The sequence below is a fragment of the Ceratotherium simum genome, chromosome 3 (assembly GCF_057802395.1).
Source record: "Ceratotherium simum simum isolate JZ-2026a chromosome 3, ASM5780239v1, whole genome shotgun sequence".
Lineage (NCBI taxonomy): Eukaryota > Metazoa > Chordata > Mammalia > Perissodactyla > Rhinocerotidae > Ceratotherium > Ceratotherium simum.
Genome location: NC_141902.1, coordinates 51944309 through 51969866, shown reverse-complemented (window position 1 = coordinate 51969866; position 25558 = coordinate 51944309). Strand labels below are relative to the sequence as shown.

Genomic DNA, 25558 nt, shown 5'->3' with positions numbered 1-25558 from the left:
GAAAAGAAAATATGTTTAATTGCTAAAAACCTACCACATTTAGTCACAAACTAAAGACACAAATAATAGTGAAATAAATTGGATAAATTTCTACCTCCATTAAAGCCTTTATTTATGCGTTAAAAAGATTATCTCACTGCTTTCGTATTTATTAAACTTACTTGACAGCCTGGTAATCCGGTATCTCTGCTATACAGGGAAAACGAACCTCTCTCTGACGTTTTTCCTATAAAACAAAGAAAAAATAACTTTATATAAAAATCCTCATTTATTGGTAGATAATCATTCAAGTTCTAGACCATTCATGGTAATTATATTGGGGTTTGGAAGTACAGAGAATCAATTAGAAGAAAGAAGATAAAAGCCAATAAATAAAATTTAAAAAGCTTACTATCATTCTAGTCAGTCTAACAGTCAAATTCTGACTTTATACATAAAACAGCATGTATTTTATTTAATACTTTCTTTTCATTATGAAACACTGAAAAAATACTCAAAAGAATGGACATCTGTATAGCCAACAGTATGATCCATACACCCACTAGTGAGAATAATGTTTTCCCATATTTGCTTCAGATTGAACATTTCTCCCTCTCTCCTTCTCTCTCTCAGAAATCAAAACAGTATAGATACAACTCAAATCTCACCTCACATCCCAAGGTAACCACTATGGTAGTTAGTGTATATGATTCTCACCTATATTTTGAACCTTTTAATATATATTTACGTACTCAAACAATACACATTACTGTTTGTGCTTAATACATTTAAACAGATGGGATTACATGGTATTTATCCTTTTGAAATTTGTATTTTCATGCAATATTATGTTTTTGAGATATATGTTAATAGACACCCAATTCATTCATTTTTACTGGTATACAATGTCCCATTATACAAATAAAACCACAGTTGATCTATTCCCCTACTGAAAAAAAGATTATTTCTACTTTTTCTTTTATCATGAAGAGTGCCAAAACAAATATCCTTGCACATGTATTGTACACACACACAACAGTTTCTCCAGGATAGAAGTGGAACTGCTGGATTAACAGATTTTCAACCTTATAATTTCTGAGCCCTTTAGGATATTATAACATATGTCTTAAGAAGCAATTATTAGCTATTATGATAAAGCACATATTTTAGGTGAAGTAATGCCAACACAAAAAAAGGAGATTTATGAGAACAGGTCAATTAATGTGGTTTACTTGCCTCACATTCTCACCATAAAGTAGTAAGTTCTACAGAAAGAACTTTAATTTGCAAAATATACACGTGAAATAAAAAGGAAAAAAATTTTAACTCTTTAAGGATATATCCTTTATAAGTAAGACTGCTTGTAAGAATCAAGGTGATATCTTGGGGTTGTGGACTCTTCTATTCTTGGAATCTCATCTCACAACACCATTAAAGAATTATACATTTGCAATTCTGACACACACTCTTCTCCGCGCCTCATCAAAATGGATCAGAAACTCTGCTTGACCAAGATGATGGCAGAGATTGAAGGGAAATGCCAACTCAGAACGACTGGCAGAGAAATTACTGGGAAAAAATAAAGAACAGCTCACATCTACGATTTGGAGATATTACTTTACTAATAAAACAAACAAGTTTATGACATAGTAAAAATCATTCTCAGGACGTCTTCAATTTTAAGAAAACGTTGCCTTTAAAAACAAATCATGTCTCGTATACTTGGCAGAACAGAATTGGGAGACTACACTAACATTTTAAACAAATACCATAAAGTTAAAAAAAAAAGAAAAAGACTTATACCAATACCTTGTCATTTACCACAAAATACTATCAACTTATTGGTTGAAATACTCAGTAACCCCTTTCTACCTTGCAAATTCCTCTTCCTGAAACATTATTTCAAGCAACCAGGAAAGACAAAGCTAAGCAACAACTTAAGGTCTGTTGTATTTTCACTCTAATGTACTAGTAAGGAACCTGTTTTTTTTTAACTGCTGAGGTGAAAAAGGGAACAAAGTAAGAGATCACTATTAGCTCTGTTTTCAATAACGTACAGCTTTCAAATACAATCTTAATCTAATTATCCGTGTGGAGGCTACCTATTAGGTAGATTGTTTAAGAAAATGTAAACTTCTTAAACTTACTTTCTTGTGCCTATTAAAATTTCTAAACTTCCTTTCACAAAGGGATATTCAAATCAGAGAGAATGAAAACTAATTTGACATAAGCTAAAAAGTAGATGCAGAAATTTCTTCTGAAATAGAAAGTTGATAGCTTGTTTTTAAAATGATACTTAGGAGAGAGGTCAAGATGGCGGCGTAGGCGGACTCTGAACTCACCTCCTCCCGCGGACACAGCCAATTTACAACTACTCCTGGAAAAATTACCCCTGAGACGGAAATGAAAACTGGATAAGAGGAACTCCTGCAACAAAGGACAATCCTAATTGAGGTGGAAGAGGCAGAAACTCCCTTCTGGAGAGAAAAAACGCAGCCTTCACAAGCCGCCAGCTTCGCGGCCGCCTGGGAGCAGCCCAGAGGTCCGCAGCCTCCCTGGAGGAGCGGGGCCCTGAGCCGGGGAGTGCCCCTGCTATAGGCATTTTGTGGACCCAGCAAAACCAAGACGAGTGGCATGATATCTGACTTTGCCTGCTACTAAAACATTGGGGAGTACCCCCAGAAAAGCTGGTTCACAAAGAAATGAAACTGGCTCTTAAAGGGCCCACGCACAAACTCACCCGTTTCAGAAAACAACCTAAAATCACCAGAAAGAAAGGTGCACAGTGCTTTGGTGAAAAGAGACTCACCTGATAGGCTCTGAGAGCATTGCAGTGAGAGGTGAGACCTCTCCAGGGACTGGGACATTGGCGGCGGCCATTGTTGTGGCCTGGTGTGGGCGTGCTGACACAGACGCCATTGGAGTTCTCTCTGGGGTCTGCTAGCCCAGGGTCTGCCACAACCACTAGAGCACCGATTTAATCCAGCTCAGCCAGGGCAGGCAGCCCACCCTAGGGACTGGCCCCACCCAACAACAAGCCCTCAGGCAACTTGTGGGCCTGCATAGATTGGTGACTGGATTCTTCCGCAGCCTAGCAAGTGAGCCCACTTCAGTGGGGCAGGGTGTGCACAAGGAGCCGGTGGAGAGTGTGGGGCGGTGGTGGAGTGTGTGGGGCTCCCACCTTGGAGAGACTGGGTCGACTTCAGGTGGTTGGGGCGCGCACAAGGGGCAGGACTGTATTGACTGTGTGTGTGGACCTGTGAGCGGCAGGGCTTGTCAGCTGCAGAAGACTTGTGCTTCTCAAAGACCCACACAGGGGGTTTGCTCCACCTTCCAAAGCCTGAAACAATTGGGTGCTCCTGTGCCTGAGGCCAGCCCCACACAGCTGCAGTCCTCAGAGAGCTGACAAGAGACCTAAAGGCTGGAGGCTTATAGCAATTGTAAGCCCCTGAGCCTAACAACCTGCCACCTGCCACGCTGGGGGCCTACTCACTTAAAAGAAATACTGCAACACAAATGTGGTATTAGAACTTGCAGCCAACAGTGCTGGGGCTTCCCACACCTGATAAAGAGACTGAAGGGCCCACAACAACTATAAGCAGCTGAGCATTACAACAGCTGGCTAGGAGCATAACTCGGCCTCCCTGGGCACCTACAGGGAAAGCAAACATGCCACAACAGAAGGACACATGTAGCCCACATAGGGGTCACTCCTGGAACATTGAGAACTGAGGGAAGCAAACTGCAGGCCTGCTAAGGCATCACTTATATAAGGTCACCTATCCAAGAGCAGGAGACGTAGCTGACCTACCTAATACGTAGACACAAGCACAGGGAAAGAGGCAAAATGAGAAGGCAAAGGAATACATTCCAAGTAAGGGAAGAGGACAAAACTCCAGAAAAGGAACTAAGTGAAACAGAAATGAGCAACCTACCTGACAGAGAGTTCAAACAAAGAGTGTTAAGGATGCTCCCTGATCTGGGGAGAAGAATAGATGAACTCGGTAAGAATATCAACAAAGAACTGGAAGATATAAAAAAGAACCAATCAGAAATGAAGAATACAATACTGAAAATGAAAAAATCACTAGAGGGACTCAAAAGCAGAGTAGAGGATACAGAAGAATGGATCTGTGAGCTGGACGAAAGATTAGAAGAAATTACCCAAGCTGAACAGGTAAAAGAAAAAAGAATTAAAAAGAGTGAAGACAGTCTAAGGGACCTCTGGGACAACACCAAGCACACTAACATCCGTGTTATAGGTGTCCCAGAAGGAGAAGAGCGAGACAAAGGGGCAGAGAATCTATTTGATGAAATAATAGATGAAAACTTCCCTAACCTAAGGAAGGAAACAGACATCCAGGTACAGGAAGCAAAGAGAGCCCCAAACAAGATAAACTCAAAGAGGCCCACACCAAGACACATCATAATCAAAATGTCCAGAATTAAAGATAAAGAGAGAATCCTAAAAGCCACAAGAGAAAGACAAGTTACATATAAAGGAAACCCCATAAGGCTATCAGCTGACTTCTCAGCAGAAACCTTACAGGCAAGAAGAGAGTGGCACGATATATTTAAAGTGCTAAAAGGAAAAAACTTACAGCCAAGAATACTCTACCTGGCAAGGTTATCATTCAAAATGGAAGGAGAGAGAAAAAGTTTCCCAGACAAGCAAAAATTAAAGGAGTTTGTCACCAAGAAACCAGTGCTACAAGAAATGTTAAAGGGACTGATTTAAGGGGAAAAGAGAAGACCACAAATAGGAAAAATTATCTATTTCCATGATAAGAGGGTAATGGATACAAATGCACAAAAAAGAGGTTAGATATGATATCAAAAACATAAAACGAGGGAGGTAGGGAGTTAAAGAGTAGAGCTTTCAGATAGAGGTCAAACTAAAGAGACCATCAATTCTGTATAGAGGACTACTAAAACACTGAGGAAAAAAAAGTTAAAAAATGACAGTAAGTACATACTTATCAATAGCTACTTTAAACGTCAATGGACTAAATGCTCCAATTAAAAGGCATAGGGTGGCTAACTGGACAAAAAAGCAAGACCCATATATATGCTGCATACAAGAGACACACTTCAGACCTAAAGACACTCACAAACTGAACGTGAAGGGATGGAAAAACATACTCCACGCAAATGGCAATGAAAAGAAAGCTGGGTAGCAATACTCCTATCAGACAAAATAGACTTTAAAACAAAAACTGTAAAAAGAGACAAAGAAGGGCATTACATAATGATCAAGGGAACAATCCAAGAAGAGAATATAACACTTGTAAATATCTACGCACCCAATGTAGGAGGCACCTAAATATATAAAGCAGTTATTAACAGACATAAAACCAGAAATAGACAGTAACATAATAATAGTAGGGGACTTTACACCAACGGATAGATCATCCAAACAGAAGATCAATAAGGAAACACTGGCCTTAAATGACACACTTGAACAGATGGACCTAGTAGATATATACAGAGCATTCCATCCAAAAACTGAAGAATACACTGTTCTTTTCAAATGCACATGGAACATTCTCCAGGACTGATCACATATTAGGCCACAAAACAAGTCTCCATAAATTTAAGAAGACTGAAATAATACCAAGCACCTTTTCTGACCACAATGGTGTGAAACTAGAAATCAACTATAGGAAGAAAATCAGAAAAGCCACAAATATGTGGAGATTAAACAAAATGCTACTGAACAACGATTGGGTCAACGAAGAAATCAAAGGAGAAATCAAAAAATACCTGGAAACAAATGAAAATGAAAATACGACATGCCAGAATTTATGGGATACAGCAAAAGCGGTTCTAAGAGGGAAGTTTATAGCAATACAGGCCTATCTCAACAACAAGAAAAATCTCAAATAAACAATCTCACAATGCACCTAAAGGAACTGGAAAAAGAAGAACAAACAAAGCCCAAAATCAGTAGAAGAAGGGAAATAATAAAAATCAGAGCAGAAATAAATGAAATAGAGACTAAAAAAAAACAACAGAAAAAATTAATAAAACCAAGAGCTGGTTCTTCGAAAAGATAAACAAAATTGACAAACCTTTAGCTAGACTCACCAAGAAAAAAAGAGAGAAGGCACAAATAAGTAAAATCAGAAATGAAAGAGGAAAAATTACAACAGACACCTCAGAAATACAAAAGATTATAAGAAAATGCTACGAAAAGCTATATGCCAACCAATTCGACAATCTGGAAGAAATGGATAAATTCTTACAATCATACAACCTTCCAAAACTGGATCAAGAAGAAGTAGAGAATTTGAATAGACCAATCACCAGTAAGGAGATCAAAACAGTAATCAAAAACCTCCCCAAAAATAAAAGTCCAAGACCAGATGGCTTCCCTGGTGAATTCTACCAAACATTCAAAGAAGACTTAATACCTATCCTTCTTAAACTCTCCCAAAAAATTGAGGAGAGGGAGAAGCTCCCTAACTCATTCTACGAAGCCGACATTACCCTGATACCAAAACCAGACAAGGACAACACAAAAAAAGAAAATTACATGCCAATATCACTGATGAACATCGATACAAAAATCCTCACAAAATACTAGCAAATCGCATACAACAATACATTAAAAAGATTATATACCATGATCAAGCGGGATTTATTCCAGGTATGCAGGGATGGTTCAACATTTGCAAATCAATCAACGTGATATACCACATTAATAAAATGAAGAATAAAAATCACATGATCATCTCAATAGATGCAGAGAAAGCATTTGACAAGACACAGCATCCATTTATGATAAAAACTCTGAATAAAATGGGTATATAAGGAAAGTACCTCAACATAATAAAGGCCATATATGACAAACCCACAGCTAATATCATCCTCAATGGTGAAAAACTGAAAGCTATCCCTCTAAGAACAGGAACCAGACAAGGATGCCCACTCTCACCACTCCTATTTAACATAGTACCGAAGTCCTAGACCGAGCAATCAGGCAAGAAAAAGAAATAAAAGGGATCCAAACTGGAAAGGAAGAAGTGAAACTCTCACTATTTGCAGATGACATGATTTTATATATAGAAAACCCTAAACAATCCACCAAAAAACTTTTAGAAGTAATAAACGAATACGGTAAAGTTGCAGGATACAAAATCAACATACAAAAATCAGTTGCATTTCTATACACTAACAACGAAGTAGCAGAAAGAGAAATTAAGAATACAATCCCATTTACAATTGCAACAAAAAGAATAAAATACCTAGGAATAAACTTAACCAAAGAGGTGAAAGATCTGTACACTGAAAACTATAAAACATTGCTGAAAGAAATTGAAGACGACACAAAGAAATGGAAAGATATTCCATGCTCTTGGATTGGAAGAATTAACATAGTTAAGATGTCCATACTTCCTAAAGCAATGCTATCCCTATCAAAGTTCCAAAAACATTTTTCACAGAAATAGAACAAAGAATCCTAAAATTCATATGGAACACAAAAGACCTGGAATAGCTAAAGGAATCCTGAGAAAAAAGAACAAAGCTGGAGGTATCACACTCCCTGATTTCAAAATATACTACAAAGCTATAGTAACCAAAACAGCACGGTACTGGCACAAAAACAGACACAAAGATCAATGGAACAGAATTGAAAGCCCAGACATAAACCCACATATCTATGGACAGCTAATCTTTGACAAAGGAGCCAAGAACATACAATGGAGAAAGGAAAGTCTCTTCAACAAATGGTGTTGGGAAAACCGGACAGCCACATGCAAAAAAATGAAAATAGACCCTTACCTTACACCATACACAAAAATTAACTCAAAATGGAATAAAGACTTGAATGTAAGACCTGAAACCGTGAAACTTCTAGAAGAAAACATAGGCAGTACGCTCTTCGACGTCGGTCTTGGCAACATATTTTCAAGCACCATGTCTGACTGGGCAAGAGAAACAACAGAAAAAATAAACAAATGGGACTACATCAAACTAAAAAGCTTCTGCACAGCAAAGGAAACCATCAAGAAAATGAAAAGAAAACCTAAAAATTAGGAGAAGATATTTGCAAACCATACATCTGATAAGGGGTTAACCTCCAAAATATATAAAGAACTCATGCATCTCAACAACAAAAAAACTAACAACCCAATTAAAAAATGGGCAAAAGACCTGAACAGACATTTCTCCAAAGAAGATGGCCAACAGGCACGTGAAAAGATGTTCAACATTATTAACTATCAGAGAAATGCAAATCAAAACTACAATGAGATATCACCTCACACCCGTCAGAATGGCTATAATTAACAAGACAGGAAACAACAAGTGTTGGAGAGGATGTGGAGAGAAGGGAACTCTCATACACTGCTGGTGGGAGTGCAAACTGGTGCAGCCACTATGGAAGGCGGTATGCAGATTCCTCAAAAAATTAAGGATAGAACTACTATATGATCCAGCTATTCCACTGCTGAGTATTTATTCCAAAGAACTTGAAAACACCAATGTGTAAAGATACATGCACTCCTGTGTTCATTGCAGCGTTATTCACAACAGCCAAGACTTGGAAGCAACCTAAGTGCCCATCAAGGGACGAATGGATAAAGAAGATGTGGTATATACACACAATGGAATACTACTCAGCCATAAGAAACGATGAAATCCAGCCATTTGTGACAACATGGATGGACACTGAGGGTATTATACAAAGTGAAATAAGTCAGAGGGAGAAGGTCAAATATCGTATGATCTCGCTCACTAAGTAGTAGATAATAACAACAACAACCAACCACACAGAGACAGAGATTGGATTGGTGGTTACCAGAGGGGACGGGGGGAGGAAGGAGGGCCAAAGGGGTAATTCGGCACATGTGTGTGGTGATGGGTTGTAATTAGTATTTGGGTGGTGAACATGATGTAATCTATGCAGAAATAGAAGGATAAATACTGAAATTTATACAATATTATAAACCAATGTTACTGCAATAAAAAATTAACAAATAAATAAAATATCACAGTTCCCTACATTAAAAATAAAATAAAATAAAATGATACGTAACCTACTCAAATGAGATTCTGAAATGTAAATACATTTTTATTTCACCTTTCTTTTTTTAGAAACTAATGATTTCTTAGGGACTTAGAAGTTTGGGTACTCCTTAAATATAATAATGCATACTCAGTGTGAGATTTAGAAGACATTCATCCTTAATTCTTTCAAAATGACTTTTTACAAGCACTATTTTCATGAATTAAAATGAATCATATAAGTCTCTATTTTATTTCAGGTGTCTGACAAATACCAAAAACTTCTGGCTACTGTATTATGGGTTTCTGCTAACTTTTACATAAATATTATATATAAATGCAGTAAATGGACAATTTTAACAGTAAATGTCAGCTGAACACAGTTTAAGAACTATTAGTAACTTATCTAATTTCCCTCAAAACACCTATGAATAAACTATTACAAAGAATTTACTGGGATATTTTAGTAAAGGGGTTTTGTTTGTGGGTACGTGTATACCATGGGCCTCTGGCAGTCTTTTCAGAATAATGCTATTAAATGAACAAAACAAAATGTATAGTATTATGAAATAAACTGATATGTTATCATCAAAATGTTTAAAAAAAAATTTGCTGCATGGTAATATATATGCTCTTTTATTAACACATTAAAAGGTAAGATCTAGGGGGCCGACCTGGTGGTGTAGTGGTTAAGTTCATGCATTCTGCTTTGGTGGCCCGGGGTTCACGGGTTTGGATCCTGGGCGTGGACCAACACACTGACTGTCAAGCCATGCTATGGCAGCGTCCCATATAAAGTTGAGGAAGATGGGCATGGATGTTAGCCCAGGGCCAATCTTCCTCAGCAAAAAGAGGAGAACTGGCATCGGATGTTAGGCTCAGGGCTGATCTTCCTCACAAAAAGAAAAAAAAAAAAAGTAAGATCTAAAAGCAGGCCCATTAACAATGGTAATTTCAAATCACAGCTGATGAGTTTAAGATATCTGCAACAACTATATTATGCTATGAAAATATCTGTTATATTGGTGACAAAAATCATAGGTACTGTTAGGACTGTTTTGCTACCCTCATTCAAAATTGAAGGATAAGCTAAGTTTCACTTAGAGATTGGTAAAAATAAAAATGACAATTTTTTCCCCGTCCAAGTTCACTGATTTTCCTCCTATTCTGGCAGTCTCTGGACTCCTGCTAAGAACCTCAACTCTAGTAGAATAGCAACATATTATTGCAAGATATACATTTATACAAATATATGTAAATCAAGCCATCAGACACATAGTTTATAAATATCTTGTGTGCAAAAGTATTTTAAGTAGTTAGACTTATATGGTTTACATTAACCAGACTCAGTATTTTCTGACCCCAAACTGAGAACTGCTGAAGAAACGACAGATGATTTTGACTAATATGGACAGTATTTAAAACAACTGTTCAAGAAACAGCAAATTGCTGAAGTTCAAGAAATTATTTTACCCAGTTGTTGGTATAAGATGCATAAAATATAAGAGGCAATCATTACTGTAACAAAACTTTCTCAGAATTAAAAAAATAAGTGATCTTTTTCCTATAAATAACAACATACATGTTGCAACAATAAGTTGTAACTCTCCACTGCTTGTCCAAGCTCCAAAAATACAAACTATAATGTTAATATAAAAGATAATTTTGCCTATATTCTTTTGGCATAGGACACAATCAGCAGTCAAGTTGAGGCTGGGAGCAAAGAGGCACAATTCTACATTCCCATTCCTCCCCAACCTAATCACAAACATTCAGGAGTTGACTAGATAGAAGAATCTGAGTTCGATACATTCCATCAAACATTTATGGGCTAGTCTCTCTGACAGATGGTGGGATTGCGAGATGAAGACGCAAGCCTCTCCCCTTGAGAGGTGCCAATTAGTGGAAAAGCTTAGAGCCTACTTGGATGAAAAACAAGTTTCACAATTAAGGGCAGGTGTCTTGAGGTCCAGATCCAAAATGCACTATGGGTGGTTCTAGTGGAGTGGACAGGGAATTGCTTGGGCTGGGGCAATCCATAAGGCTTGCTAAACCAGGAAGGGGACCCCTACTCAAACTTGAATGGAGAAATAGGCAACTTCTTGTCATTCTAAAAGTGGAGATGAAATTACTCACCTTTTCATAGAAGAAGGGTCTTTTGAGTAGATGGCCTATATGAGAACCATATGGCCTTTTAAGCAAGTGATTTTCCAACAAAAGTGGTCCGGCAGATAAGTTGTACTCTACCCCTACACATAGTTTTTGAGCTGTCAAATTGGTTTTTACTTAGATCCAGATCATGCTGTCCCAAGGCTATGAAAACAATCAGTCTCAAGGATAAAAGGAATATGCAATTACTGGGACAAGCTGAATAAAACCTGAGTAAACTGGAAGGCCAGAGCTGAATACTCTTCCTTTGCCCAAGGGCTAAAGAATGAGAATCTAGCTAGTCTTCGGAATTTCTAGTGTGGTGAGAACCAAATATAAAGGGGATCCCATCTCTCATCCTATAGAGAGATAGCTCACTGATTTTTTTTTTCAAAAGTCATTAAATGCTTTGTTTCCTAATCAGCATTAAGAAAAAGAAGGGGGTAGAAAGATAAGGACTGAAAACACAGAATAGCAAAGAGAAAAGGAAATGTAAAAAAATATAAAAGAAGAGAAACACGGAAACCAACTTTCCTCTACAACTCTATTTCAATTTTATTACTCTGTATAAGTGCAGTCAAGGGTACAGTGGTTTTTTTAACAGTCATACTACATTGTGTGCACAAATTAGACCTTTCTCTCTTTTTTTTAACTTGAACCAGTTGTTAAACCAAGTCTTCCTATACTGTACTTACACAAGTGATTTTTCTAAACATAAATGTAGGATCTCATTTCCTAAAAAAATTATTTTAAATTTCATCTTTGATTTATCACATTACCCTAACTTATCTGAGTTTATGTTGAATACTCGGAAGCCCCAGAAAAGAAGGGTAGGAAGACCATGACTAGAAATTGCTAACACTTATTCCATCTTAAGAACTAAGGGCATGCCCACCCTCAGGGGAGTGAAAGAAGGAATTGAAATGACAGGAATCCTCCTGGCAGGTCACTTAAGTAGGTGGAATGTGCCACACCCAATTTTGAAAATGCTGGTTGTAAGGGTTCAAATTTTAAGTATGGTAAAGCTGAAGTCCAATTTTGGTAACTCTTTGAAGGGCAGGTGAATTAAAGGACCCCACATCATTTCTGAGTAATCAAAATCACCAAATGAGACCAAATGATCTTTCCCAGGATCACAGACTCAGTTTTCAATGGGACTTTAGACGCTACCTAGTCCAACTCCCACCCAAAGCAGTACTACTTTGAACATAAAGAATCTCACCAAAAAAGGTCCACTCATGACTGCTTTCCACTTTCTATCACCCACATTTTAAGAATAATACTAAAAAGCCAAAGGGCAGGGATGGTGAGGGATCTGTAAACCAGGTAAGCTAAAAGAACTGGGCTAAATGTTAGCCTGGAGAAGAAAGGGTCTGGGAGAAGGTGTTCTCTGTGCTTTTTAATACTTGTAGAGCTATCATGCCAGGAGGATCAGACTATACGGTCTGGTCCCAGTGAAGAGACCTAGGAACAAAGGATAAAAGTAAAGAGATGCATCATTTTAGCTTGTTATGAGGAAGAAATCTCAGAAAATAGAACTTCCAACAGTAAAATAAAAACTGTGCAGAAAATTATATAATATTCCAGCTGTTCTTATTAGTAAAGAGATTTGCGGAACAATTAGCTCTTTTGTTGTGAATTTATTCATGCAGTGGAAGACTTAATAGACTTTTTTAGCAGCCAAGTTACTATTGGTAAATCACAGCAAGTTCATGTTTACTGGACATCTGGGTATTTTACAGTGAAATGGCCATTCAAGTTTTTTGCCCACTTTTTTCCTATTGGACTGTCTATGATTTACTTGTTGATTTGCAGGCGTTCTTCAGATATTTTTATTATAAGACCTTTTATTGTATCTTTGTAAATATTTTCTGTAGGTTGCCTTTTCACTCTCTTAATGGTGTCTTTTGATAAACAGAAAATCTTCATTTTAACATAGGCCAATTTGTCCATTTTTTCCTTTACAGTTAGCATTTTTGGTGTGTGTACTGTTTAAGAAATCTCTGCCTATTCCAAGGTTACAAATCTATTTTTCTATGTTTTCTTCTAAAAGCTTTACTGTTTATCTTTCACATTTAAATCTGTATTTGGTTTTTGTGTCTGTTAGTAGGGGGTCAAGGTACATGTTTTTTCCATAGGATATCCAATTGACTTCAGTACTGTTTATTGAAAAGATGATATACATCTTAAGAGTATCACATGGCTGCTGTGTGGAGAAAAAGCTATAGGAAAACAAGTGTGGAAGTAGGTGACCAATTAGAAGACTACTGAAATACTCCAGATGAAAGCTAATGGTGGCTTTAATTCTTCCAACCCACTGAGGTAGGTACTATTAAATCCTCATTTTATTAATGAGGAAAAATAATTTGGCCAAGGTCACAGAATTAATAAGTAGCCAAAAGAAGTAGAATGTAGGGCTATCTGACATTAAATTCTTAACAGCATACTATACTGCACTGTTTTCCTGTGGAGGTTTAAGACACAATTCCCATATTCTGATTATATACATAGACATTTGGTGGAGCCCAAATATAGCATAAGAATTTTTCTCTATTTAGCTCTCCAAACAGCCTCTACCAATCAACTTATTTGGCACTAGACATGAAACCTATTCCTGCTGAAAAGAGGGACTGATGACAAATCATCTCAAAAATGACTGGCAGCAAAACCCAACTACTCCAAAGGTTGGCTCTGGATATAACCAGAACACGGTCAGTTATGCTAGTTTCACTCACAAGTAATTGCTATTCTTTTCAGTTCTCACAAAAGGCACATGATGATTTGACTCTTGCTTCAAGTGCCCGTGAGAAAAATATTTACTCTGATCTTGTCTTTCTGGGCCTCAGTTTCCTAATCTGTAAAAATGAATAAGTTGGACAAGATCAGAGTCTGCATAATGGCATCCTGAGAGATTGTTTTGTGTGGCCAATGCAGGGATTTGTCTCTGTGTATATGTTTAAAACAATTTTTTTAAAAAACTAATTGCTGTGGCAGCCATGAGAATGCACCTTGCAGAAATTCTACTTCAGGGAATGTAACTAACTGAGGGATTCAGCTGCTGTGCTCTGAAATCCACATCTGCTTTTGCACTGAGGCCCACTTGTTTCCAACACGCTTTAACAGAGCATGGCGGGGAAACTAAAGCACACCCCTTTCTGGGACACATGGCATTCCTTTGTTGACCAACTTTGGCTCAAGAACTCTCTGGTTGCTTTGCTGAATCTTCCTTAGTGTGCACAGCAGTCTAGGACTCTTTCACTTTCTCTCCTTCACTCTCAAAGTCTTGAGATTGCTGTGGCCATGGGAACATTGCTGATTAGCTAATACGTGCAAGGCACTTACTCACATTGCTGGTATCACTGCTAGTTGTAGTCTTCCTACGAGAAATCCTGTTAATACCAAGGAATGACTGAAGGAAGCTGATAACAGCTGTGAGATATGACAGTAAATTTTTAAGATTTTCTATAGATCTCAATCTACTGGCTGGAGAAACCTGCCCTATAATACTCTTCTGGCTATATGTGCTCTTTTCCTATCAATTCAATGCTTTTACGAGGATATAGCCAGAGACAAAGATGTTATGAAAGATATAGCTGGCTCAGCTTTTATTTCTGCAGCAGTCCAGTGAATACCTGAAAATTTCCAGCAAGCTAAAGTTTACTAATTTCAATGAATAGATACTACTCAAGAAATAATTGTTGACTTCATGAGTAATAGCACAAACTAGAACAGTTTCCCTGTCTGAAAGCCAATATTATTTCAATGTTCATTTTTTAAGGCATACTGATTTGCATTCATAAATTCAAATTCACCATCTATTAAATAAAAAACTTCATGTGCTATATTTTAAATGAGTAGCATTAGACTGGTTTTTCTTAAAAGATAAAGGCTTAACCTAGAAAAAGAATTCCTATATGTTTCAAAAATTTACCTAGATCAACATTACTATGTTTCAAAATGAAATATTTCAATATATAAATCATGAGAGCTTTTCCATATTTAGTTTTCAGAGAAACAATATGAAATCCTTACTTAGCCAAATCTAAATATTTGGACACAAATCCAAATTTTTTTTTTTTAAAGATTTTATTTATTTATTTTTTCCCCCCAAAGCCCCAGTAGATAGTTGTATGTCATAGCTGCACATCCTTCTAGTTGCTGTATGTGGGATGCGGCCTCAGCGTGGCCGGAGAAGCAGTGCGTCGGTGCGCGCCCGGGATCCGAACCCGGGCCGCCAGCAGCAGAGTGTGCACGCTTAACCTCTAAGCCACGGGGCCGGCCCCACAAATCCAAATTTGATCACAGTTTTATGAGCAGACTATCTTCCTTCCCCCTGGGTATCATTGAAAAGTCATTATTTACCTAATCTCTTCGCCCATGAAGATTTTACTCTTCTTTTGTGGGTGAACACTACCAAAAGTTTCATACAACTTGAATCACACTTGGAGAAACGTAAAATACTGTCCTACAAAGGGGGGAAAACTGTAATGTTGTTGGGTATATTAGAGCAGAGACCTAGGAATTCTGATTACTGGATTCATCTCTTGGCTCTTGCTTCTCTCTCACTGAGTGAACTGGGCAAGTTACCAGTCACTTAACATCAATAGCCCCACTCACTCTTTTAGGAAAAGCAACTCAGTAGCATGTACCTCACACAGGCCTGCACAGTTTAATTAACGCTTATAAAGTACTTGGAAATTCTTGTCTGAAAGAACCTAGGCAATGCTACCTATTAGAATTACAGAATTCACTTTGGTAGCAATCTGCTCAAACTTACAGAAAAAAATCTAAAAAGGATCTCAAACTAACAGATTTTTTTTTAAAAAAAGAAAGAAAAGAGAGAGAGAGTTTTAAGATAAATGCCTGCCTATTTTCTTCAGAACAATTTGTTTAAGTATTATGGGCTAACATTTGTGCCAAGCACACTGCTGGCTACATTGAAGATATTTAAATATCTAGTGCCAACAAGCACAGCTGCTGGACCTCTATGCCCTCCTCTTGTTCACTCCATGCCAGATTACTCACACAGCTATGAATGATGAGGCAGCAGCATAGGAAAATGCCAAGTGTAAGTGAGATTAGCTATAAACCAGAGGATCCCTATAGAGGTCAATGATTAGCAAGTTCCCAGCTGTAGTCACTTTTCTAACCCTGCCTTTATCTTATCACTTATTCTATCTTAACTCTGCACCAACTTCCTGTGACAGGCATCAGAACTGTAAGCAACTTTCCAATCAATAATTCCTGCAGAACTGCTAAGGCACAGATAAAGTATCTCATTATCCTTGACAGGAGCACACCATCAGACCTGGGCAATTTGAATAGGCTTTAGAAATGACTTCTTGAGATTAAAAACTGAGATGAAGTAGTCCAGGATGCAAACATCTACCAATCCAGCTACTCTTCCCCATGCTTTCTACCCCTCCCCCTAAAATCAGATTCACACATTAAACTTAAACAAATAGATGAGGATGAGAAGGTTTACACAAAACAGTTTGCCTTTTAGCCATCAGAATGCCCACAGAGAAAAGTAAAATGCAGCATTCAATACAAGAGGGTGAGGTGGGTAGGTAGTTGGAAATTAAGAATGAACGAACAGCGCAGAATAAGACAAATACACTTAGATCAATTTTTATCATTTACCAAAATATGCCACATATAGAATACATAACAAAGTATGCATTGTAGCTAGCCCAAAATCTAAACTCCACTTCTAAGACATTTTACTTAATAACCGCATTTTCTAAATTGTCCCCGAAAATATATTTACATCTATATTGCATTGTTGCTTTTCCTTAGGATCAGAATTTAAGTGTGTTTTCTCACTTAATGTCTCTACACTTCCCCAAATCACATGTTTAGAACTTAGAAACAAAAACATTTCGTTTTTATAGCAATCCAACAGATTATAAAACTAGGAATTCTCTCTTCATCTTTTGCTGCATTTCAGGAGAAAACATGGTGAATGCGTATTCTTTAAAAATAATCAAGCAACCTTTTCATTTTAATGTTTATCTCATTCTTAAATAAAAAAGGATTTGAAATAATTCAATTGATGCTTTACAAATTTCTAGGGACTAAATAAACTGAGCCAATCCTTCAACATCTTAATCTTGTCTACCCTCCTTACCCCAAAATAAAGAAAAAAAAGAAAATCAGGTAAAAGTCACATCATCCAATAAATTGGTTGAGGGAAGAGAGGGGAGCATATTATCAAATTATCTTGGTAATCACACAATAGGAATAACCTATTCCTTCTGATATACTGACTCTGTTTCCATCAAATCCTTGTATGAATGCTTCTCTCAGAAATTTCTTACATCATACAATGATAAAAAGAACATTAAGCTCATTATTGTTAATTCCCATGATTTTCTCACATCTTTCTGTATTTTGGTTGTTTAATTTAAACCATGACCTTACTAGGCAAGGTCAGTGTCTGAGTCTGTTTTTTATGGCACCCAGGGACCAGAAGGCAGATGCCACTTGTTCAGGGAACACTGGTCTGGAATTCTAGACTTGTTTTGTTTGCGTGCCAGGGACAGATTCTACTCCAAGGCTCTATCTGTGGCATTCAGCCATGTGGAGGCAGAGAGACAGTTTAAAGAGAACGGTGCTCTAAAATAGTGGATAATAAATGATTGTTAATTAGCTAGTTTCCCTTGACAGCAAGAACTGGAATAGAAAGAAAGGAACTAGTCAATGGAACTGCAACCATTCACCAACTATTTGGTCAGAAGCAGGGTAGCAGAATGAAACAAGTACAGAAATGAGTCAGGAGGGTCTATTTCTGTCTCTGCTGTGAACTGGCTGTGTGACATGGATGTCATTAAACCTCCCCAGGCCTCAGTTTCTTTACCCAGAGAATGGGGTGGGTTGGGGTGGGGCAAGTTTGGACTGGATGATCTCTTTCTAATATCCCATGAAATTGACATCCTCATTTATTTTGCTAATAATCAGGCACCCTCTTCTGACAGAATGTAAATCTAGGCACTGAGGGTAGTAAAAGAAGAAAAGCTGCTAAAAAATGTAGGGACTTTTGGAATGATGATGATGTGTGGTTATAAAAACGAAGTGTAGGGCCGGCCCTGTGGCTTGGTGGTTAAGTGCGCGCGCTGAGATGCTGGTGGCCTGGGTTCGGATCCCGGGTGCGCATCGAGGCACCACTTCTCCGTTCATCCTGAGGCCGAGTCCCGCATACAGCAACTAGAAGGATGTGCAGCTACGACATACAACTATCCACTGGGGCTTTGGGGGGAAAAAATAAAATAAATAAAATCTTTAAAAAAAAAAAAAAAAAAACGAAGTGTATAGCAGTTCATCATACATTTAATACACTTTGAGATATTTAACTGTGAATATGGTATGTTGAATATGGCAAATTGAAGTCAATAGACTCAGAATTACCAAGACTTCATTCTAGTCAGATTAAGAAAAATGCTAAATGTTAATAAAATTTCTCACCGGGGCTCAACACTCTCTACCTATATGATGTAGAAAGGTAGCACACTTTGTACACCATAGAAAATATACAGTCTAGAGCAACTGAAAGGAGACTATTCGATTTTGTTGAAACAGACGGACAAAGCCCAAAAGAGATTCTTAAATCGCCTTAAGATTTAAATAACATTCTTGCTACATGATAGGTACTGAGGGTAAAATATGAGACATTCAGTTTTCATTGAGTGGCTTCCAGTATTGTAATTTACTGCCATCCTACCTTTGCAGTTTAAAAATAGGTAAAGACTAGCCTCAAGTTTATGGGTTATAATCCAAAGTTCAGTCAGTCAGTCAGGTATAACTCTAAGTTTTTTACACACCAACTTGTTATAAATGGCTATACAAATCAATTCAAGGCACAGTATGTCTGTGTAAAATATTTGTGGAAGGGAAAAACAAAGCAAGAAAGTAAAGAATAAGAAAAGGAAAAAAAACCACATCGTAATAACAAAATTAGGGAGGAGGCATGGGGAAGTGGTTATGAGGTTATGAACAGACTCTGTACGTAAACTTACTGGGTTTAAATTCCTACTCTGCTTCTTACTAACATTATTACCTAACCTCTATGTTCCTTAGTTGCCTCAACAGCGAAATGGGATAATAGTTTCACCTCACTAGGTTTTTATGAGGATAAAAAGTACTGACATATAAAGTGCTTAAAACAGTGAAAAACACAAGATAAGGGCTAATTAAATATTAGTTATTATTTTTAAAATGAAATATATTGACTAGAAAATTTGTAATATGCATATCTTCAATATCAGTGCTTGAGGAAAAGGTTAAATACAGGAGAAAAAGAAGGTAGATTCCAGGAAAATAATTTAAAGGGAACTTTTGGATACTTCCAAAGGTTTTAAAATTCTTTATGCCTTTCATTACATTAAAAGCTAACAGCTCACTCTTCCCTTAGCATTAACGAATGGGTATATCTCTAGCACGATTCATATACTTAGCCACAAAGAATTAAGTTTCTCTTCACAACTGAAATAAAGAGAAAGACTGATTTACCAAAGAAAGCATGCAAGATCTGGAAAAGGTGGTAAGGGATTTGAAGAGAAAGGAAGGCACAAAAGAAGGACAATCTAAAGTGAATTTTAACAGTTGTAGATTCTGTAACATAGAGGAAACAGGGTAGATAGGCTTGGATGTAATCCTTCACCTGCTTTTTCCCCTGTCCCAGGGGTTTGGGAAAATGTTCACAAATTGATTACCTAGGGTCTGATGGTTCTAAGCCACTGGCTCAAGATAGTTTGGTTGTTGTCTGAAGTTCATGGGGGAAGGAGGGGCAGACTATCCTTATTAGGTAAAAAGGACGTGTTAGCTGTGTTACACTGTGAAGGGGTGTTACATAGTGTTAGCAGTGTTTAAACAGATGTTGTGAAGTTCAATATTTAAATGTTTTCATCTATGGAAGAACCTATTCTTAAAAATATGTGCAAAGCCCACTGGAACAGGAAAAAAAAGTCAAAAACATTTTTTTTTCAATCTCTTGTTTCTCAGTGTGCTTCTTTTTGACTATTTACATTTAATGTGATTATTGATATGGCTGGATTTAAACCTACCATTTTGTTAAATGTTTTCTATTTGTCTCACCTGTTCTTTATTTGTTTTTTAGCCTGATTTTGGATTGAGTACTCCACTTAGTCTCTAATATTGGTTTATTTATTTATTTATTTATTTATTTTTAAATAGATATTTTATTTTATTTTATTTTATTTTATTTTTTCCCCCAAAGCCGGCCGGAGAAGCGGTGCGTCAGTGCGCGCCCAGGATCCGAACCCAGGCTGCCAGCAGTGGAGCGCGCGCACTTAACTGCTAAGCCACAGGGCCGGCCCGGTTCTTATTTTTTTTAATGTTTGCCCTTAATTTACAAATATATATCTTTAACAGAGTCTATCTTTAAGTAATAATGTATAATGATGTACCCCTGAAATTTATACAATGCTATAAACCAATGTTACCGCAATAAAAAAAACAGATAAAAAAATAAAAAGAAAGGAAGGGAGGAAGGAAAGAACATGGATGTTTGCAAATGTTGCTCAAAACCATGTAAACGTGTCACCTATAAAAACTCTAATATCTGCAGAGAAAATAAAATTGAAAAGAATTTTTTAAAATATTAAAAAAAAAGTAATAATATAACAGCGTGAGAACCTTTCAACAGTATAGCTCCAGAATCCTCCCTTCCATCCTCTGGGTTATTGTTGTCATACATTGTACTTGTACATATTTTATATACCCTATATACAATATTACTATTTTTACTTAGACATAGACATTTAATTATTTTAGAGTGTGATTTAAAATGAGGAAACATATGTCTTATATTTACTTTCATTTTACCATTTCTGGACCTCTCATTTCTTTGTATAGATCAGGAGTTGGCATACTATGACCCATGAACCAAAGTTAGCCTGCTTCCTATTTCTGTAAATAAATTTTTACTGGAATACAGCCATGTCCATTTGTTTACGTATTGTCTGTGGTTGCTTTTGTGCTGCAACGGCAGAGTTAGTAGTTGTGACAGAGACTGTCTGACCCACAAAGCCTGAAATATGTGATATCTGGCTTTTTACAGAAAAAACTTGCTGAGCCCTGGTGTAGATCCAAGTTTCTATCTGGTGTCACATTCCCTCTGCCTGAAGAATTTTGTTGAACAGTTATTGTAGTGCAAGTCTGCTGGGATTCTCTCAGCTTTTCACGTATCTGAAAAAGTCTTTACTTTGCCCTCATTAAAAAAATTTCTTTCAATGGAGATATAATTCCGGATTGACAGTTTATTTTAATACTTTAGAGATGTCACTCCATCATCTTCTTGCTTACAAAGTTTCTAATGAGAAGTCTGCTATAGTTTATTTTTAGTGCTGTGTATATATGTTTTTTTCTGCTTCTGGCTGCTTTCAAAATTTTCTCTTTGTTGGTTTTCAGCAGTTTGAATATGTCTAGTTGTGTGTGTGTTTTGTTTTTTAAATCTTGGATCTATGATTTTTTCTCTCTCCTCCGTCTGAGACTTCAATCACACATATTTTAGACTGTTGGAGACTGTCCCATAGTTCTGTCTTTTATCACTCTTTTTTCTCTGTGTGTTTCAGTTTGGATTTCTATTGACCTATATTCCAATTTACTGATTTATTCTGCAACTTTGTTGTCTACTGATGATCCCAAAGGAATTCCTCACCTTTGATATCATGTCTCTTATTTCTAGCATTTCAATTTGACTTATCACTTGCATCTATCTGCTAAAAATTCCCCATCTATTTGTATATGTCATCCACCTTTTCCACTAGATCCTTTAATATGTTAACCAGAGTTACTTTAACATCCTTGTCTGATAGTTCCAGCATCTGAGTCACCTTTGAATCTTGTTCTGTTATTATTTTGCCTCTTGACAAATTTTTTTCTTGCTTATATGTACGTCTCAATTTTGACTGAATGCAGGACGTGGTGTGTAGCAGAGTAGAGACTGAGGTAAACAGTAGTTAGGCCTGGAAATGAGCATGCCTCTTCCTGTTTAAGGCCTTTAGTGTGGGAAAATGAGTCAATCTAATCAGGAGTGATTGTTGTTGCTGTGGTTACCTTACCTTACCAGTTGGCCAGAGGTTTCAACTCCCTAGAGTGACTGGCTGCTTTTGCCTAGTGCTTAGCAAATGGCTGGGGTTCAGTAGGACTTTTCTCAGCATTAGTTTTTCATCCTCAGCGTTCAACAAACCCTATAAATCTGAGGCCCAGAGTGGCTCTCTCTCCATGCTTTTGCCCCTCCCCCAGGGGTAGACTGCTGTTGCTTTTCCTGTCTTTCATCCCTTCTTCCCCATAAGAGTAAAACTCTGCTTTATATCTAAAGTTGACCCTGGTTTGGAGTTTTCATCTCTCCCTGATGGGCAGGAGAGCTGTACTTGGTACCAGCATAAAATCTTAGGTCTAAGACAAGTTTCCTGTCTGCCCCAAATCACAATGTGTCTTAGCTTGTGTACTCTGGGCAAGAGACTTTGCTGCCCCACCTAAAGCAGCTTAAGTCTTTCAGTACCTAGGGTCCAGGGAAGTTGGCATGCTTTTCTGCCTTTCCCACAACAACAGCTGATCAGCTTGTGCGTGCCTGCACCATCAATGGAACTTCTCTTCAGTCTCCTGCCTTACCCCTAATTTTTCTTGTGAGTCCTCAGTGGAGGTCTGAGGGAAAAAGCTTGAGAGCGACTGTGAAATCCCCTTTTGAACTGTTCTTTTGTTAGATGCCCCCATCAATTTCAAACTGATATGCATGCTAGACCACAAAGGATGTTCTGTTGAACTTTAAAATTTTAGCTGATTCCTCTTGCCTGTGTTGTGACTGGTGCAACATCTTATTTTCCCCTGCTCTGCCACAGGTCAGACAGTTCATGTATCCCATTTCTCCTTGGAATTCACATCACATGATTGGCTTGCGCTTTCAGCTCTCCAATGGGTTCAAAAAGGAATTTTGTAGTTTATCAGGCTTTTTCTTTTTTTCTTATCATTAAGACTGGGAACGGCATTCTTTGAAGCGCTCTACATCCTACGTAGAAGCTAGAGATCCTCTGATCTTCATTTTGGATAGTTTGTTTCCACATCTGTAAATTCAATAATCTTTTCTTCTGCAGTGAATAATCTGCTGTTAATCCCATCCAGTTTTTTTTTTTCCATTTCAGATATTTTACCTCTAGAAATTCCAATTGATTTTTCTTTTTTATATCTTTCATTTCTCCTCTCATCCTATTTGTGCTTTCCTTTACATTTTAGAGCTATGGAGCATATTTATATAACAGCCATTTTATTACTCTTGTTTGCTAATTCCATTATCTCTGTAATTTTCTGCTCTATTGTTTCTACTGATGGATTTTACTCCTGGTTACAGAGTATAGTTTCCTGCTTCTTTTCATGCTTAGTAATTTTTGATTTGATGCCAGACATTACGAAATCCACATTTTTGGGTGCTAGATTTTGTTGTATTCCTTTAAAGAACGTTGGACTTTATTCTGGCAAGCAGTTAAGCTCCTTGGAATCAGTTTGATCCTTTTCCAGGCTTGTCTTTAAGCTTTGTTAAGGCAGACCCAGAACAGCCTTTAGTCCAGGGCTATTTTAGCCTCACCAACACAATACCCTTCTGAGGACTCTAAACAATGCCATTTATTATGAGATCTTTCCACTTCAGTTGGCTGGAAGAAGAACCATTCCCAGTTTTGTATACTTTGGTTGGCTGGAAGAACTATTCCCAGCTTTGTGTGAATTTCAAGAATTATTCAGCCTATTGCTTTCAAATGATTCTTTCCCAGTTTCAAGTTAAGTTTCCTCTCAATCATGCAGAGATCAGTATTCAGCCAAAGACTTGAGGGAACTCCTCTGTAGATCTGAAGCTCTTTCTCTTTGCTCCCTCCTTTTTGTCCTGCAAATTCGACCTACCTTGGCTTCTCTGAATTCTGTTCTTTGTCTCTTCAACTCAGTAAGACTGCTGGACTCTATCTGATTTCCTCTTCTCATTGCTGTGGCCTAGAATCTTCCTCCAGGCAGTAAGTTGGAGAATTGTGAGACTCACCTTATTTCCCTTCTCTCATGTACCATCTATTGTCCAATGTCTGAAAACTAATGGTTTAATTGGGACTACTATGAAACTTCTTTTTTTTTAAATAATTTTATTTATTTATTTATTTAGCCCCCAAAGCCCCAGTAGACAGTTGTATGTCATAGTTGCACGTCCTTCTAGTTGCTGTATGTGGGACGCGGCCTCAGCATGGCCGGAGAAGCGGTGCATCGGTGCGCGCCTGGGATCCGAACCTGGGCCGCCAGCAGCGGAGCACGCGCTCTTAACCGCTAAGCCATGAGGCCGGCCCTATGAAACTTCTTAAGCTTTTTACACCTCTTGAAAATCATTCCAGCAGCTCCTCCTCCCCCAAAAAAGAAGAAAAAAAGCATTCCCCTAGTCTTTCTCTAGCAAACCCATTTTTACAGAGCAGGAAGCTAGAACATAGCAAAACTTGACTCCCATAAATAATCAGACTTTCTGACAAAAAAACTGCTCAGAGCAGTGCATATGGTAGAAGATAACACAATAGAATCCAAATTTGTTAATATCTTTACCTTTTGGAGTATCCTAAATACATTCTGCTCAGCTAGAGTTAACCATAATAGAAATTAGGTTTGATATCTCCTTGGAAAATCTAAAAACTTCATTAAACCACATTCTTTTTATCACATTGTAAAGAGGTTCTCTTATTTCTAAGCTCAGATGTTTTATTTCTGAAATACTTGGAATTCCACTAAGTCTGCTGACATATTTGAATTTGGAAAAAACTGCTCTAAGAATATGATCTCCTGCACTAACTACACACACTGATATTTCTAAAAGGTTAAAAAGATGGCAATTTTCCAGTTCTTTCTCATCATTTCAGTTACGGAATACAATGTCTAGCTCATAGTTTCTCCTCTATTTTCTTTTCGCATGCTGACTAGTTCTCTAAATTCAATCTCAGGTATTTTGTTGTGCAGGTCTTCGATTCTCAGTCCTATTGTATGTGACATGATATATTAGACATATATACACATATCTGCTCTAGATACCATATAGCACTAAAAATATTTGTGAAGATTGCTGTCATTAAACTATATTCTGTTAGAAGTCATTGCTTCTTAAGAGTATCTGTTTCTGACTACATAATCATATTTATTTTTGACACATTTTTTCTGAATTGCTTCTTGCCTACATCAGACTATATTCAATAATAAAAACCACTGATTTCATTAAAATATTTGAAAAACAACACTAAGTAGTAATGGTAAAACTCACACTTAAAAATTTTATTTTGAGGGGCTGGCCTGGTGGTATAGTGGCTAAGTTCACACCCTCCGCTTCGGTAGCCTGAGGTCTGTGGGTTCAGATCCTGGGCACAGACCTACACACCACTCATCAAGCCAT

General features: G+C 37.4%; 1 protein-coding gene across 15 annotated transcripts in view; it reads right to left on the bottom strand.

Moving 5' to 3' along the window:
- TCF12 (transcription factor 12) overlaps nt 1-25558 on the bottom strand; it is a 373333-nt gene that overhangs the window by 112171 nt on the left and 235604 nt on the right. For 14 of the 15 annotated variants that reach the window (XM_087427661.1, XM_087427651.1, XM_087427653.1 and 11 more), the window contains one exon: nt 162-226. In XM_087427661.1, the coding sequence (XP_087283787.1) occupies nt 162-226 (65 nt within the window). Of the gene's footprint in view, nt 1-161; nt 227-2788; nt 2835-25558 lie in introns of those variants that run through there. The other variant, XM_087427712.1, reaches the window with a different exon arrangement.